This window comes from Lagenorhynchus albirostris, chromosome 12 (assembly GCF_949774975.1).
Source record: "Lagenorhynchus albirostris chromosome 12, mLagAlb1.1, whole genome shotgun sequence".
NCBI classification, from domain to species: Eukaryota; Metazoa; Chordata; class Mammalia; order Artiodactyla; family Delphinidae; genus Lagenorhynchus; species Lagenorhynchus albirostris.
This window is the reverse complement of record NC_083106.1, coordinates 56922092-56940818: the sequence shown is the minus strand read 5'-3', so window position 1 is coordinate 56940818 and position 18727 is coordinate 56922092. Positions and strand designations below refer to the sequence as shown.

At 41.1% G+C, this 18727-nt stretch overlaps 1 protein-coding gene across 1 annotated transcript in view; it reads right to left on the bottom strand.

The window, feature by feature from the left end:
* SIM1 (SIM bHLH transcription factor 1) overlaps positions 1 to 18727 on the bottom strand; it is a 65946-nt gene that overhangs the window by 24623 nt on the left and 22596 nt on the right. Inside the window, exon 9 of the mRNA XM_060167805.1 lies at positions 909 to 1077. Within this exon, the coding sequence (XP_060023788.1) occupies positions 909 to 1077 (169 nt within the window). The remainder of the gene's footprint in view (positions 1 to 908; positions 1078 to 18727) is intronic.

Here is an 18727-nt window from a genome sequence, read left to right as displayed (position 1 = left end):
CTTAAAAAAATATATTTAGAAACACAAATGATAAAGACCACCTTGATGAAATGCCTCTGAATTCAGCTTGGTTTTATACTAGCCAAGGAATCATCTCCTGAGTTACTCTAATGAACTGCAGGAATTTGGATGTGGCACCCTTAAAGGTGGAGGTGGTCACAGGGTATGGAGAGTGGGAAATCCTCAGTTCTGTCCCACTTCCTTCAGGCCAGCAGAGAGTTGTCCCTACACCTTGACACAGACAAGCTTCTATATCTCAGTGGCTAATGAAGAAAGACATTCTTTTTTTCCTTCTGAGCATCAGGACTCATCTTTGTACCTTGCAGTGTTTCTGGAATACCTCCTCTGGGTCTCATCAGCTCACCACCTTGCAAAGATGAGAAGAGGGTTGCTTTTTCTACCATTCCTGCCATCTGGAAGACCCTCTTTGTTTCATTCCTCCCCATAAATAGTCCATCTGTGCTCAAATCTCATGGTGAAATGTATCCTTGATCTTTTTGCCTCCACCTCTTAATTTATCCTTTGACTTCAGTTCCTGTCCTAAGATTCAATTTTCTACATCAAGCTCTTGTTTTCCATATTTTTCTATGCTGGCTACTTCTTTCTGGTTAATCAGTGTAGAGGAAAAAATTTAGGACCAATCTCCTTGAAATAAAGTTATGGCTCTGACTGCCACTAAGCCTCTCACAACCTTCATATAAAAGCAGTAAACCACAAGATCACTTCAAATTTTTACTAGCACAGTTATTTTAAAGGAAGAAGATATTTTTAGAAAGCTTTCCAGATTTATAGAAGTTTTAAATGTACTAAAGCCAGATAATTAATTCCAAACAGCTTCAATACTTCCTCTCCTGTGAGACCAAACCAAGTCACAAAAACAGGAAGTGGCCAAATGGCCGTGCACCTACCTGAGGGTATGGGGAAGTCCTGGACTTTGACTTTGAGCTGGAGAGCCTGGACTTGGCCCCCTTTCTGCTGTCAGTCATGGCAGGAGTGGAGCTGCCTGCATAGGAGAAGGCTGGTTTGGAGGCTGAGATCTGATCCAGGGAGAGCTGCAGCCCTTTGTATTCCGTGTCTCTGTAGGGTGGGAAGACACAGCCCTTAATCGGCCACCACAGGAAATGGATACACATGTTCTCTTACCAGAAATGACAGCCATTCATATTCAAAAAGGAAGCAAGAAAAAGTTAACCATGTAACTGGTTTCCACAAACACCTTGATTATTTTAGAAGTGCCTAACATTTAACTAATGCCTCTGAATGCAGCTGCCCCAGGTACCACAGCTAAATTATATGATATACTCATGAAGATGTCTTGATTAAAAAATACATTTTTCATTATTTTTATATAAGTAGAAAATAAATCTATAATTCAAATTCGCTGAGCTTTTGTGTCCTCACTGGTAAGATATGGATTATAAAATTTACTCTAAAAATTGTCTGTGTGGGGTGAGCGCCATAGACAATTGACCATCTGATGCTATCTGATCACTGGCAAGAAGAATGTCTTCTATCAGCTGCTCCTAGATCAATCATTCTAGGTAAACATTCCAAATATTCGTATGGCTAGCAAACTAGTGTATCTAGCTTATTAGTTAAAAATCCCTTTCGGGACTTCCCTGGTGGCACAGTGGTTAAGAATCCACCTGTCAATGCAGGGGACACGGGTTCGAGCCCTGGTCCAGGAAGATCACACATGCCACAGAGCAACTAAGCCTGTGCACCCCAACTACTGAGCCAGCACTCTAGAGCCTGCAAACCACAACTACTGAGCCCACGTGCCACAACTACTGAAGCCCGTGCTCGCCTAGAGCCCGTGCTCGCAACAAGAGAAGCCACCACAACAAGAAGCCCGCACGTTGCAACGAAGAGTAGCCCCTGCTCGCTGCAACTAGAGAAAACTCACGCACAGCAATGAAGACCCAACACAGCCAAAAATAAACAAATTAATTAATTAAATTATATATTTTTTAAAAATCCCTTTCAACAGGCTAACTAATTCAGTTACCTTAGGGTACACTTTCCCACCAGTTCTTTTTACTCCTTCATTCAGTAAATATTTATTAGGCTGCTAATATATATCAGACTTTGTGCTATGTGGAGATGAAAGGATAAATAAGGCATTTAGAGTCCCTGCCCTTGTGCAGATTACAATCTATTGGGGAGAAGAAATAATAACCAAATAAACATAATAACTGCAGACTGTGATATGACCGGGATAAAGAGTGTATCTCAGAAAGTTCGTTACAAAGGTATTGTTGAGGCATTGAGGGACTACAGATGACAGCTTGGCCCTGCCCCCAGCTACCACCTCAGCCTGCTTCCAGGCAGCGGGGAGTCTCAGCTCACTCCTCACCCCTTCCCACTGGCAGCCTGACTAAAATGTTTCAGAGTCTTCTTTGTGAGGACTCGTGGGAGCATTTTCTCTCAGGTTCCAGAACTAGCTGAGCTGCTCCTGAGTAACTGATTTCTTTTTATCTCACGAGCACTGTGAATCATATCATTCATCATGTTTCCCTCTTTGCAATGAAGTCAAAAAGCCCTGAGCCCAAGGCTGATGTGTCACCACCTCTAGCAAGTATACAAGTCCTCAGGTCAGGCATTTTGGGCAACAAACACCATGGCTTCCTTTATGTTTTTCTTATCTTATTTTTCCTTTCTCTAATGGGTTCACCTTTTTAAACATTTTCTGTGCATTTTCAATGCTCTTCAGATTAAGATAGCTATATTCAGTGTAACAAATTGATAAAATTATATATGTTAAAGTGACTGGCAGATGTCCATGGTTCAGCGAATATTCATTAACCTTCTTTTCCTTTTCCCTACCTATTCTTCTACAGAGAGATCCGGCAAAAGCAAAAGTATAATTCAGGCAAGGAGTTCCTCCTCAAGTGACCAGGAATAGAAACCAGCTAAAACAGGTCCAATAATATCAATGCAATTAACTGGAGTGTAGTGATAGATGTCATCAAATTGCAATGGCTTCTTATCAAACAGTCCATCTACTCAGTGAAAGTTAAAAAAAAAAATTTCACCTATGTGAGTAACAAAAATTTAGAAAGTAGGGACTTCCCTGGCGGTCCAGTGGTTAAGACTCTGTGCTGTATGGTGGGGGGCATGGGTTTGATCCGTGGTCGGGGAACTAAGATCCCACCTGCCACGTGGCCAAAAAAAACCCCAAATTTAGAAGGTAGGCATGGGAATTGTCTCCTGGGCTTGGGGAGTCTGATCACATCACTGGTTTGCTATACACTCTAAGCTCTAATCGACTCCCAAGGACAACACATGGCACAGGCTCTGATCATTCCCTGGTCAGAACCTCAATGCCCGCCAAAATGTGGTGCCCACCTATTTTTCTGACAATATCTCAGAATTTTCCTTCATTAGCCCCTCACTTCATCCAAAACAGTTCTCCCCAAACTGACCTTATACTTTCCTGATTTTCTCTCTACTCCAACACATACTTATAAAACCCCTCTTATAAAGAACTATCTTAGATCCCACTCGCCTCTAGGAAGCCCTTCCCAGCTGCTAAGCCCATCTATTCCCTCAGTATGTGTTTACTAAGCATCTTTGTGGTGGCCGTGGGGACACAGCAATGAACAGAAGCACTAAGCCACTACCCTCATGACCAAGGCACCAGGGCCAGTTCCTGAGGGAAGTGGGGAAGGACCCAGGAGCTTATCTCTTTCCTCCTCTAATCTTATTTTTCAAGAGATTATGTCTTATCTTTCCCAGTGTATTCTAAGTTCCTAGAAGATTAGAGTCAAGACCTACTTTATTCCAATGGCATTTTTTTTTTCTTTTTTCTGTACTCGGGCCTGTCACTGCTGTGGCCTCTCCCTTTGCGGAGCACAGGCTCCGGATGCGCAGGCTCAGAGGCCATGGCTCACAGGCCCAGCTGCTCCGCGGCATGTGGGATCTTCCTGGACCGGGGCACGAACCCGTGTCCCCTGCATCGGCAGGCGGACTCTCAACCACTGCGCCACCAGGGAAGCCCCCAATGGCATTTTGCACAAGAGTTCACATAGATGGAAGAGGAAGAAGGTAAGGATGCAACTAAAAAAGGACTGTTTTCTTCAATGACGACTAATAACTTGGAGCCCAAAAGCCTTTCTCTGGGGAAAAAGACCCTTGTGGGCTGTGAGTCCCCAGACCCACCTGGCCCTGAGATCATATGGATATGACAGTGAGCAAGCTAGGCTCTGACAGGGGGTAGAGCCCCCATCCTTGACCATCTTCTGTGTCAAGTGTACTTCTGTCTGCTGGGCAGCAGAGTATCCATCCAGTCCCTAAGACTGACAGCAAAAATCATGCACCCCTGAAAACTGGTCAAATCATTTTTGTCAACTCATTCTTAATGCGACATTTCAGCACAGAGACTTCATGGCTACAAGCAGAGAGTAAACAAGGATTCACTTTTCTCTTGCACACTATCAGACCCCGGAGTATGCATTTCAACTACTGAAAAAGTCTCTCCAAAATTTTTGCATAGTTTCCAATGAAGAAAACACTCCAAATTAAATAGGCCTAAATAAAATTTGAAAGCCAGTAAATGCTTTTAATTTCTACATATACACATGAAAAAGCTAATAAATACAAAAAGAGTTATACTTTGGATACACCAGTTAAAATATTAATGTTCTGGTGCACCAAAAAATACAAAAACAAATCTGCCAAAATTAAGCAGTAGATCATGAAGTCAGGTAGATCACAGTTTGAGCCTCTTACTGTGTGATAACCTGTCTAGACTTTAATTTCCTCTTTAAAATTCACAGGGATGTGGGCTTCCCTGGTGGCGCAGTGGTTGAGAGTCCACCTGCCGATGCAGGGGACACGGGTTTGTGCCCCGGTCTGGGAGGATCCCACATGCCGCGGAGCGGCTGGGCCCTTGGGCCACGGCTGCTGAGCCTGCGCGTCCGGAGCCTGTGCTCCGCAACGGGAGAGGCCACAACAGCAAGAGGCCCGTGTACCGCAAAAAAAAAAAAAAAAAAAAAAAATTCACAGGGATGTGCTGAGGTTCAGATGAAATATTATGTGGAAAGCTTATAGCCCAGTACCTAGAACATAGTAAATGCTCAATAAATAGTATTATTTCTTCACTTCCACCCTCGATGGCACTTTCTGGCACCTGATTTCCCCAAAGCGATAGTTTCACTTTGGTAGCAACTGTAATACCTTTCATTACAAATACTTCCCTATGCTGTATTTCTTTCCTTTCTATCTCAAACTTATGTTCGTTTGCTCTGTTCCTTTTTAGCTTCTAAACTGTATAGTAGTGTGGCCAACATATTTATTAAGTTCATTAAGTCCTTTATTGCTAAGTCAGCAAATGAAGACCATAGAGCAAAACAGACCTGGCATTCGGAGAGGAGCTCGGCCTTCCTGTTTCTCTGTTCGAGACTCTAACAGCTCAAAAGATGTGTTAGGATGAAAAGCACAATAAAAAAATACCCACTTAAAGACATTTCAAGTACGGTTGATGTACTGCCAAGAGCAACTCTGCATGGCAGATTCACTGAGAACAAAGCATTTGTTTTACTTTCAGAATTCTATTAAATTGAGTATTTCATTTGTATAGATTAAAGGTCTAGATGCTGATGGGAATCACATTACTGAGTTCCATTTCCCTCCTCCAAACTCAGACACAAAGAAGAGTCTGGCTCTACCTCTCCCCCTTCCCCTAGTGAGGTGTATTCTGGTATACACACACATCCTCAAAGTTAGGTGTATGCCTAGTAAAGCCGTTCAGTGCTTCCCTGTGGAGTGGGACAAAATAAAATACGTGGGTGCACAGAACTTAGACTCTGAAATGAGAATGGTGAGGAGCTTGACTTAGGTGACTTTAATAAAGGAAGGACTCAGCCCTGCTCAAGCTTTCTTGAGAAGTGCCTCATAGACCATGTTAAGGACCCCATAGGTAACCCTCTCGAGGGCAGCTCACGCTGTTCTCCCAGATATGATTGGCATATTGAAAGAGGAACTGACATATGCCATTTGGCATATTTTTCAATTTACTTTTTTTTGGTTCTCTTTTTAATGACTTGTACCAGCGCCACAGACATCCTCAGGTACCTAGGCTCTGAAAGCTATGTGAAATGGGTAATTTGCAATCACTAGGACTTGCAGCTTGTCAATCTCACCCATATTTACACAGACCAAAGTAATCCTCTTATTCCATTATGGACAGTCAGAAATCATTCAATTTGCAGAATTAACCATCTGAGTCTACTCTAAACTTTATAATAGGCATGTACATATTTGGAATTACTCAAATTCCAATAGAATAAAAGGGGCTATTTTTGCATCATTGGCCTTCTCAGCCTTTCCTTAAGCAATATTCCATGACCACTCACAAGGTAAATGCCAAATTGCCATATGGGAAGCTCACTGTGATGCCCTTGCAAAGCAAATGAAAGGTGTCTTCGCTGCTGAAAGGTACTGTCCGCTTCAGAGAAATGCATCAATATTATGTCTAGCATTTTGACTGGGAGACTGGCATCCATGATGCCAACAGCAGCACCAACATATGTACGGCCTTCAAGCGAGTTGGGATGATTATACAGAGAAGTAATCAACAGTATTTGATCAGCTCATGCTGAGTCAAGATTCTTTGCAAGAATTTCCCTCTTCAGCTCTGCCTTACCCTTTTCTGCTTTTGTTTCCACTGAATTTTTGGTTTCTGTCATGTCTGTTTTGGAGCTGGCCCTTCTGGAGTTTGTTGACTTTATGTTATGTGGCAATTCGTAAAAGATGTTGCCAGATTTCCCAATTGAGCTTTTTTTGTTGTTTTTTAACGGCTGAAGGTGATCAAATTACCAAGGAAAACGTGGAAACAAAGACCATACAATTGATTTGGCTCCAAAGGCACTGACTGAAATAAGAAAAGGATTGCATTAAACCGTGATCGGATTAAGTAGGAATGACTGTGCCTTATACTAAACTTTTTAATTGGATTCTAGAGTCACTGTTACACGAAGTGCATGACCTTCTTTTTATTCTGGCAGAGTTGCTGCCTGGCCACTGGGTAAACCTCTGCAGCAGAGAGACCTACTTTCTGTTTCATTTTCAGGCCCCCACAGAGCCCAGCAGAGGTATCTGATAAGGAGGATTCCATACTGTGAGGGGCTCACAGACTTAGACAATCTGCTGGGAAATTAGGCTAAGGCACCCTTGGAAATGTAATAGTCTCATACTAATATGAGACTATTACCCTTAGTAATAGTCTCATACTAATACTAAATGTAATAGTCTCATACTAATAAGTGGATTTGTGTTTGCCCCTTGTGGTTTTCTCCATTTGATTTGGTGATTTTAGTAGTTCCCCAAAAGTCTTGGGGTTTCCATAAACATTGCCTAGAAACCTCTTTCTCCTCCATTTTGTAGGTTTCATCCAACATGCTATGGAGTGGATGGCCTCACAAGGGTAAGGGATGACTTACCCTTCTCGTATGTGAGAGTAAGTATTACATGATAGTGAATGAGGTTTACTATCACATTGTGATTTCAAGAAGGAAAGACAGGGATGTAAACAAACAACAACAACCAAAAAGTAAGTCAAAAACTATAATGTAAGATGTGGCAAGACCAACCATCCTCACAACAGGGATAGTGTAACACTTTCATACAAACCCACGACACAAGTTGAAATATAGTTCAATCCAGACCGGTCACCATATTGCATCTGACTTTGTTCCCTTCTCCCCACTGGCCACAGTGATCTCTCCCTGCTCCCTCCTCTGAGCTCCTCTACCAGTCACTGTCCCACCCTCATTTGGCACTTGTAAATCTGTCTCACAGTGAATGGCATATCTTAAATTCCTTCTCTTCTAGTAGTCTCTGTTTACTGTCTAGCACAAATATCTTACAGAGAACAGACGCTCACTTGCAAGTGATTAACAAAATAATTCTCATTGCAATAAACTGTTATTCTACTCCAATCCGAATGACCAAAAATTCAAAAAACTGGCAAACTTTTCTACATAAATAAGAAAGAAATATCTGCTAAGTAAGCAAGTTTATGTGAGGGATTCTTAAATTCCCAGATTATAATTAATAATGATCATTCTGAAATTCTGTGAGATCTTAAGTCAAAGAAACAAATCATATGCTACCGTTTTAGTGGTATGTATATTAATTAAATGCACTTATTTTTTATCAAGTTATAATTCAGGCATGGCATATGTGATATTTAGGCAAACTAGAATACTAAATTAATTTCATCCTCAACCATGTCTTTGGAACCATTACAGTTGTAATGAAGGGGTGAGTAGGAATAGTGCTTTAAACATCCAGAGAAACACTTCCAAAAATCACTAATGAATACAATATCTCTGCAACAGAAAAACATGAAAAGGATGTAAGCAGTGCACAAATTGCTGAGAAATAATTTTTTTAAGGTTTTGCCTCACTACTAGTGAATTAAGGCAGCTACCAGATGTCATTCTTGCCTTTCAAATTGGCAAAGATTTTTTAAATGACAGTAAATCTCAATGAAGGCAAGGTGAAATAAATGGGTATTTCTATATACTACTGCTAAGACAGTGAACTAGCAATGTTTACCAAGAGTCTTAGGAATGTTCATACCTTAAATCCAGTAATTCCACCTCTAGGAATATATCTTATGAAAATCATCAGAGATGAGTATCAAAAGTCTATATACAAGGGTGTTTATCAGTGTAATTTCTTGTATTTAATTATAAACAAATAGGAGGAACCAACAATAGAAGCATTACTTAATTATGGCCTACTAATGTGATAAAATACTATGCAGTCATTCATTTTTTTTTTTACTCTAACAATGTGAAAAATACTATTGACAATGTGAAAAATTTTCTCTTTTTAAATCAACATGTACTGTATAGGCATGTATATGCATGTACCATAGTGGGAGGCAAAAAACTAAAATGTTAACAGAGGAGTTCTGGAAAATAAATTAACGATGTTCTTTACATTCTCTTTATACCATTCCACATTATCTTAGTTTTTTCTGTAATAAACATGTATGAGTTTTATAATCAGAAAAAAAATTATTGAAAAAGAAACACTAATTGAGGCAAATTTCAGGCACTCCTACCTCATTGTGAAATGGTTCCCCAATTTCTTTTCCTTATATATCCAGGGTTTCTTCTTTGTGAATGTTAAATTACAAAGAGAGAAAGCACTACTAAACTTCTTTTCCCATAGGTTCAACTTCTCATGCACACTATTTATAATTTTTAAATGTCCAAATGACTTTATGCTCTCTTGGTGCCTGTACATTTCACTTTCTTTCTGATCTATTTTCCACCCTTCCTACCTGACAGAATTATCTGTCTCTGAAGCCTTTCAAGTGAACTATAGGACTTTATGTTTCCTTCTTTGGAGACTATAACTTAAAATATTACTTATAACTGAAAAAAAGAAAGTCTTGCCACGGAGCTTCTTAAAACAATTTAGTTTCATATGAGTTATAGATGACATATTTGTCATTGTTTAAATGGCATAAACCCTACTTTGGGGCCACATTTCTTGCTCTGAGGAACTTATTTTTTTACGTTCAGAATTCATTCTATATCTAGCTACTAAAGTTTTAGGTATGTTTGTGAATCTTCCTGGTCTAAGTTCCAAATCCTATTGATCTTATAGCTGTGCTGTGTCTTATTTTCTTGAGGTGGACTTTAAAAGTTAGATTCGAATAAATTAAATGCAAAATGTGCTGCCTCTTTCATCAAAGGCGTAAATTAAAAATGGTCGGTCTCCTTTCCCAGGAGAATCCCTAATTTTAGCCCACTTCTGGAGGAGAAAAAAAAGCCAAATATAAAGAAAGTAAAAAATGATATTAATATCAACCAAGTTTTTCTTACATTTAAAATTTTTCACAAATAGAAAATAAAATGCACACATGTTTTTCTGGCCCCCTCTTTGCATTCTGTCTCACCTCTCCACCCTCTCTGTCCATCCCTCTCACTTTCACTGTCAATTATTAAGCTGATGTTTTTCAAATATATGTTCTCTTTAAAACCCTGCCTATGTTTAAGATAGATATGCGATGGGGGAATCCATCACCTAACACCTTATATTTGGCTGAGGTTCTATTCTCACAGGAATAGCTTTCTCACATAGTTCTTCTGACCCTTACAAAGCTGATTCCTAAACCCTACAATCCTCTGGCAGAGAGGGTGAAAGGGCACACCTCCTGTTTTCAACTCCCCACAAACTCCAGGAACAGAAAAATACCTGTAATCGCGAAGAAATCATCTTTCCCCAACACTGGGATCCTATCCACAAGATCTCAGGGTCCCCCAATTCCCCACAGTGTGTGAGGAGGCCCCGCAAAGCCAAACCTCATGGCACTGTTGGAAGCGCTGCCCTTTCCTACACAACACAAGGCCCTGACATGTCTGCAGATCACAGAAAAGTTGAACCTCAGTCTTCGAACTCCCTGGGAAAAGATGCAGCAAAAAATGATGGCATGATGCGATGTTTTCAAATGCACAAAGTCTTCATCTGTTTAACTTAAATATTTTAAAATGTGTCCTATAGCATTTATTCTTGATTAAACCTCTTCTAGATAGTTAATCATTTAACGGTTTCTTTACAGTTGCTGTGCAAACAGTTCATTCATACCTAGGACATATCAAATCTCACAGATGTGTTCTTTAATTGGATTCATTTATTTCTAATCTCCTTAAGTCCTTACTACTGTAATGCTTAACTAAATATACATTAAACTCTATTATTTAAACAGCTAAAATAAATTTGAGATGTATTTTATGAATAAGAATTCACAATTCAACAAATGTTTTATTATCATTATTATTATATGTCTTGGTATTCAGATATTTTAAATTGCCTGGTAAATAAGCTGTGTTTTAACAAAATAAGTTCTGAATTGTTGCTAGAGATTCTGAATTGCCCACTGAAATGCCAAATTTTTCATTGTCCCCATATTTGGAGTCAGAGAGCTTGTATAATACTATACAGAATATATAGTTATAAATACAGCCTACTACTAAAGACAGGTGCCTGCTTTTATTATCTTTAGGGCTGGAGATGTTTCCTTGGCTCCCGTGAATATGTCTCAAGACTGGTCTAGTGGTTGATGCTCAATATCTGTTGTTAGACATTTATTTCTTTGGCTTTAGACAGATGGCTCAGAAAAGGATAATAGGGTAAGCCTCATCTATTATCCTTCATTGATTCAGTTTATAAGCTTCTTTCTCTAGAGCAGTGATTCTCAAATTTCAGCATGCATCAGAAGCACATGAAAAATGTATTAAAACACAGCTTGCTGGGCTCCACTCTTCAGAGTTTCTCATTTGTAGGTCTAGGATAGAGCCCACAATTTGCATTTTTAACAAGCTCCTGGATGGTGCTGACGCTACCAGTCAGGGGACCACGCTTTGAGAACTAGAGCAGTTGTTATCAGGGATGAGAGAAACTAAAAGAATCCGTTGAAAGAAAGGGCACCACAGAGAAGATGGAAAACCACTGAAAAGGGAGGGAACATTCCAAAGACAAAATTCACATGTTCCCCAGGGCCTGCCCTGACTGCATATATTTCACCAAACAATTCCCATCCCTGACTGTTTGCTTCCTTTCAAGCCTCCTCTTGGGCATTTCCCATTCCTGCAGACCCCAAACCACTCAGAGCTGTAGGGCTTGGTCTTCAGGCTGCTTCTCTATTAACACCCACTCCCTAGTGACCTCAGCCCCTCCACTGGCTTTAGATTCCATATGCTGATGACCCTCATCTTCAGCTGAGACCTCCTCACTCCAAGACACCCAGATCCAACTGCCTACCTGGTGTTTCCACTCTGATGAATAACAGGTATCTCAAACTAAACATGTCCACACACAACCCTTGATTGCTGCCCTTTCCTACAAATCTGCTTCTTCCCATGATTCACTCAAGTTGCTCAGACTAAAAACCTAGGTGCTGCTCTTGACTCCTATTGTTTTCACAACTCATATCCAGTTCATCTGCAAACCCCATTGGTCTGCCTTCAAAACATCCTGAATCTGATCCTTCACCACAACCTCCCTCTTTCAAGCCATCATCTTCCCTCATCTAGGCAATTACAATCATTTCCTAACTGGTCTCCCTGCCTCTTCCCATCACCCACCCCAAAGCCTATTCTCCACATCATCCAGACGATCCTTTCAAAGCTTAAACTACGTCATGCCATGCCTTTGGCTCAAAACTCTCCAATGGCTTCCCAAAGCCTTTGAGATCCAATATGATCTGACTCTGCCTATTCTAGCATCCTCTTTTTCTGCTCTTCCCCTCTCTTTCTCTGCTCCAGCCATAGTGACCTCCTCCATTTGTCAACTTGTCAAGCTGATTGCCACCTCAGGACCTTTGCACTTGCTTCCCACTGCTGGAAATATTCTCCCTGCAGGTCTTGGTATGGCTGCCTCCCTCCCTTCATTTAAGAGTCCTCAGAGAGGACTTCCCTGACCACTTCTATCTCTTTTTCCCTTAATTTTTTCCCCCTCATTTCCTGACATTATACAACATATTTACTTGTTTATAAGTACTATCTATTTCTTCCCACTAAAATTTTTGCTCCATGAGGGTAGGAACCTTGTCTGTCTTGGTCATACCAGAGTCCTACCACAGAGCTTGGCATGTGGTAGACACTGGGGAAATACTTGCGGAGCAAATGCAAGAAACACGCCCAGTTTTCAGTAGAGAGGACTAGGCTCTACAACATTTCTTACCATCCTCTTAATTACAGTCACAGAAATTAAGCTAATTCTAATGATAGAAATTTGTTTATAATGAAGGTCCTATTGAGTCAACAAGATGAGACACAAATAGAAAAGTGATTACAATGTGAAATGCCATGTAGCGTCTCTAAATATTTTCCCCTGGTTTTCAATTAACCCTCACAATAAATACCACCCTGCACTTTGCTATTTCTTGAACTGCTTTAATTGCAGGAATGAGATTGACACCCACTCTGCCCTCCCTTTTGTGGGCTTCATCCTTCCAGCATTTCTGAGCTGTAACCCTGCAGGGGTCCATTACCCAAATCCAGCACAACAAATACTTCACTTTGCCAGGACTGTAGCAAGATTTCCATAGCTAATAGAAATGCTGTGACATTACTAGTCTCTTAATGGCTTTTTTTTTTTACATCTTTATTGGAGTATAATTGCTTTACAGTGGTGTGTTAGTTTCTGCTTTATAACAAAGTGAATCAGTTACACATATACATATGTTCCCATCTCTCTTCCCTCTTGCGTCTCCCTCCCACCCCTCTAGGTGGTCACAAAGCACCGAGCTGATCTCCCTGTGCTATGCGGCTGCTTCCCACTAGCTATCTATTTTACGTTTGGTAGTGTATATACGTCCATGCCACTCTCTCACTTTGTCACAGCTTACCCTTCCCCCTCCCCATATCCTCAAGTCCATTCTCTAGTAGGTCTGTGTTCTGGAGGAAATAAAATGCTGCTCTTTTCCTGTCGTATATTTGGACACCGATATCAATTAATGGGAGTGTTGAAAGAAGTAAATCTCGTGGGTCCTTACCTTCAGCCACCAGAACACATTACAGTCATCACAAGCGCAGAGAGTGAAATGAATGACCGAGGAGCAGAAGCAAGCCCCAAACCCCTAAGAATGCTCTGAAACCAGGATTCTATTTTTATCGTGGTTTTCAATAGTAGGAGGAGAGAGCCAGCACATTCTCAGATTGCATTGCTAGAGAATGTTGCTATTCTCAGAGAGATGTAAAAAGTGGCAAGGGACTTGGATTTAAAAGTACAAACACAGAGAGAATCCCACTTTAATGGGTACCATTATGACATCCAGTTCAACATAATGAGGCTATTTCCACGATCTGGCCAGCAGCCCATATTAGCACGGCTTTACTGATGTGGATACAACAAATTCTGTTTGAACAAGAAATCCCAGGGAAAAAAAAAAAAGAGATCCTTTCACAAGCTCTATCTATTTAGCAATCAATCAAAGGAAAGATATCCTTCTAGTAAAGACAGCAACTTGCATTTGAATCCTGGTAAAATATTAGATGTTCTGAATAAAATAATGGTCTACAGGTGATGCTTCTGGACTGCTGTTTTGTGAACATGTCATGACCGTTGGTGCTTAAACTGGTGGAGGGGAGATGGGCTGGGGCCTGGAAGTGAGCATACTGCATAGCAGCTGACTGGTTCTGGGAAGCAATGGAGACCCCATATTGAACAAGAGAGTGAACTATCCATAGACCTTGGTAAAATCTCTGCAAAACATCCTATTACTTCCTGAGCAATAGGTGGAATCATAAAATTGCCAATTTTGGACTATTTCAATATACAGAAATGGCAATTTCATATGGTTCAATGTTACAATTGAGTAACATTGTTAGTACATGTTACCAGCTTAACATGTAAGCTGTTAAGTACAATGTTACCAGCTTAAAAACAGCATACCAAATAGGAAGTTGGATGGGCTCTGGAGTCTGGGCCCTGGGGTGGTATGCTCTCTCTTGAGCTGTGTTATATTGGCTAAGTCACTTGGCCTCTCTGAGCCTCTGGCACAAAATAACCGCCGCTCAAATGCGAGTCCTTCTTATTCCCCAACCTTTCTAAGCTTGGCAACAAACAAGAGCACCTTCCCACCCCTCCTTCAGCTTGGAGCTGACAACCATCTTCCAGTCTCTCCGGGGCAAGGCAGCAGCAATGCCTGGGAATTTCCCTTTACAAAAGAAAAGTTTAATTACATTAACCTAAAATAATTAGCAACACTTCCTAAAAATGTAATAAATCGGCAAAGACTATTTTGACTCTAGAGAGATTCTTCAATTTAAAATTTGCTGAGATGCTTAACCCTATTAGAAGTCAGCCCCACAAAATATTCAAAAATCACAGTCAAAGCAGAACAAAAATCTACTCTCAACATCATTCCAACAGGACAAAAGTCAACCTGGGCACAACTGCTCTCTCTCTCTGGCTCAGGTAATGAGATACACAGGACCTGCCCTGGGTAATATCCTTGTGAGAATTAAAATTGGACTTCTTAGCCTGCAATCGGTTACCTTGCTGCCAATCATGATCTCCATACACACACACACACACACACACACACACACACACACACACACACACACACACACACACACCCCTCTCTCCAGAGGCCCGGCTCCTCTCACTGCATCCGCTCCCTCCCCACCATCTAACCAGAGGGGAGTCTGACTGCCCCTGCAAGCTTATTCCCCAAGGGCGCCCTAACAGTCCCAAGGTACTTTGGGCCCTCTTCCTTCTAATTGTGGATGGAAGCACTTCCCTCCAGGAAGGAATCTCAGTCATCAGTAAATCTATGGAGAAATCAAGGTAGGCTATAGCTTGGACTTGTGCTTACTTCTTTTTCCTTCAGATATTGTCTTGTTCATTTCGATGTCCTCAGAACCTAGCACTGTGCCTGACACATAATAGGTGCTCAATAAATCATTTATAAATACTTAAAGACCTATTAGCACTAACCAACTGAAGGATGGTCTCACAGTCCTTTCCAGATGCCTCAGAATGTTTGGTGACTTATTCTTGGGCAACCCTCAGCCTTCTGAAGACTTGTGCTTTCCCTCCTTCAGCCCAAAGACTCACAGACATTTATTCTGCGTTTACTGGCAGGCCAAAAATTATTCTATTTAATTTCACTGAAATAATCACCCTAATAATTTACACTTATCCCATGTTACTTTGTAATCAGGCACAGTGCCAAGAACCCCACACATTATCCATGTAATGTTCACAATGACTCTATGAGGTAGATATAATTATTACCCTCATTTTACAGATTAAAAAAAAGGCAGTGAAGTTAGGCAATTTGCCCACAATCACAGAGTTAGTGGCAGCGCTGGGATTTAAATAGGCAACAGACCCAGAGCCCAAACCCTTAACTAATATGATATTGCATGATAAAATGTAGTGATATCTCATTTCATAACACATTTTTCAAATATCTTGTAAAATGTCCCTATGGTTATCAGAGTTTGAAACATCTAAGTAAGAAGCCTGGGGGTTAGGCTGCATCATATTCTAGTAGTAGGATTACAATGTCAAACGCCGCACTGGGGAGGCCTTCCGGTTCTGCAAATCTGGAGCTGGCCACATAGCTTCTCTGCACCTCCCTCTCCTCCATTCTGCTTCTGTTTGTTGTCCTAATGTATATCTCACATTTACTTCCTACAAATAATTTTTTAAATACAACCATTATACCACTGTGGCGCCACTGTGTATTCATTTCAATAAGATTTTAAGTTCAATTCAGAATACTGACATCCCTTAAAACTTTAAAAACTATGTCCTATGCCTGGATGCTAAAAATATATATATATATTCATTATTAAAGTCAAATGAACATGTTGAAGATATACTAGTACTCATTTGGGAAAGGTACGAGCTTTGGGGAAAATAGTTTCCAATCCTGATGGAACACGCTGAGTTCCAACAAAAAAAGTTCAGGTAAAAAGGTAGAGACAGAAAGAAACCCAGCTTTGGGCTTCCCTGGTGGTGTAGTTGTTGAGAGTCCGCCTGCCGATGCAGGGGACACGGGTTCGTGCCCCGGACCAGGAAGATCCCACATGCCACGGAGCTGCTGGGCCCGTGAGCCTCGGCCGCTGAGCCTGCGCGTCCGGAGCCTGTGCTCCGCAACAGGAGAGGCCGCAACAGTGAGAGGCCCGCGTACCACAAAAAAAAAAAAAAGAGAGAGAAACCCAGCTTAGACAAGAGCAGTGAGACAAGCACAGCTGAATCGAATTTGAAGAGTGACTGTCACAGAAATACTTATGGAAAAAGAACAATGGGACAAATGTGTGGAAGTCATTGTTTCATCTCAAAAGATTCCACTTCTGTCCAACCCTTAAAATTCTACTCCTTCCCTGACACCTCCACCTTCATTTAAAGCTCCTTTGAATTCTGTGCCCTTAGCAAATAGTGCAAGTGTACCATATCATTTTAAACTAGACTAATCTGAGTTCTTAAATATTTAAATGAAACTCTTTTATTTTGTCAACTAAATTGTAAACTACTCAAGAGAAGCCAAGACTTCTGTTTCATGTATACATGCAATAAATCATTGCAATCTGCCATCCTCTGTAAAACACTGGTGAGATAGCCATACCCAGTCCATGTAGAGAGATAGGGAACATACAAAAGCCTCCACTGATCACCAAAAATGCCACTGTCACAGGTTTTATTCACTTTAAATTATAATTACTGACTTGGTAAAATTGACAAAACACTGGTTCCAACAAAATTAACCTCAGAAATTAACCTCAGTTTCTTAGAACCCTCTTTTTCCTTGTAAACACCATTTCACCATGTAAGGCACCTTCTAGCTTGCCTGGCACAAATAAGGCACTTGGTAAATGCTGGCTTACCTCCATCCAAGCAGAAATCTCAGCTCCCTCTAGAGCATACAGCGACACCAGTGAAAAACAGGGTGAGCCTAGTCAAACTATAGAAGCCACCACACACAAAGAGCACAATGCTTGGAGGGGTGTGAATGGAAGGACTGGGGAGGGGAAAGAAAATAAACACTTAAATTTGTGGATTCGAGGATCCTGAAATCCAAGTTAAAGAGGGAATTATTCATCTCCTTCCAAAGTATTTCAGTTGAAGTCACATATTTGGCAAGAGCTAGTAACAACAGTTAAGATATTTTGAGCATCTGCTCTCTGCCAGGTACTGTGCTATACGTACATTATCTTATTTAATCCCCCCTCGGTCCTTAAAAAGTGTATGCAAATGTCTCCATTTCACAGATGGGAAAACAGAGGGTCAAAGGTGTAGAGCTGTGCTCAAAGTCTCACAGCTATTATGCAGCAACGCATATTTGAACCTGGATCCATCTGACACCAAAGCCCACGCCTTTCCCTTGCAGTTTGCTTCGAATGATACTGTGCTTTTAAAAAAACAAAATCACGATCCTAGTGCAATATAACTTCCCAGAGTAAAAGTCACAGATGGTAAACAGATGGCCCAGACTCAGCCAGACCCCTAACGTTGTCAGTGCCCAACAAAAGCAAGTTCCTCTCTCATGGCCCTTAGCCCTGCCCTCACCATGGATCACCTCTCCCCACTGCCAGCTCTCTGGACCTTGGGATGCCTGCAGCAGGGGGAAAGGAGATGGGAAGTTACTCCTTCAGACAAGGCAGAATGTTAAATCCCTCCACCCATAGGCACGCGGGTATTTCCAGGTTCCATCTAAACCCCAACCAATCCTTTTTGCATGATGGCTTAAACACAGACAACAGCACTTCAACCCAAATGAGTCTTCTATCACTGCCTGCTCATCTAGAAAGATGTCACAAGCCAATGAGAACAGAAAACAGGGAGGAAAGCACTGGATAAGCGGAAGGAAGTAGCAGCCTTTTACTAAATTATCAAGATATGCATAATCCAAAAAAAGTAAATCAACTATGCTTCAATTTAAAAAAAAAAAAGGTATGCATAATCCACCCACCTCCACACACACACATCTTGTACCAAACATAACAGCGTTTCCCTCATGACCACACTAAGTCAAAAGACAAAAACATGTTTCTCTGGAGTTCCAGTAAAGCCTTATTTGAATTTGTCCATCCATTCACAATAACATGGATGAATCCCTGCCTTCAAATGTAATGATCCATGTTTTTCCACGATGTGACTCAAAGATCAGAACCCTTCTCCTCCCAACAGCCAGAGAAGAGTGGTCAGGCTGATCATTTAGTAAGCACCAAGCGGCCTCCACCCAGGA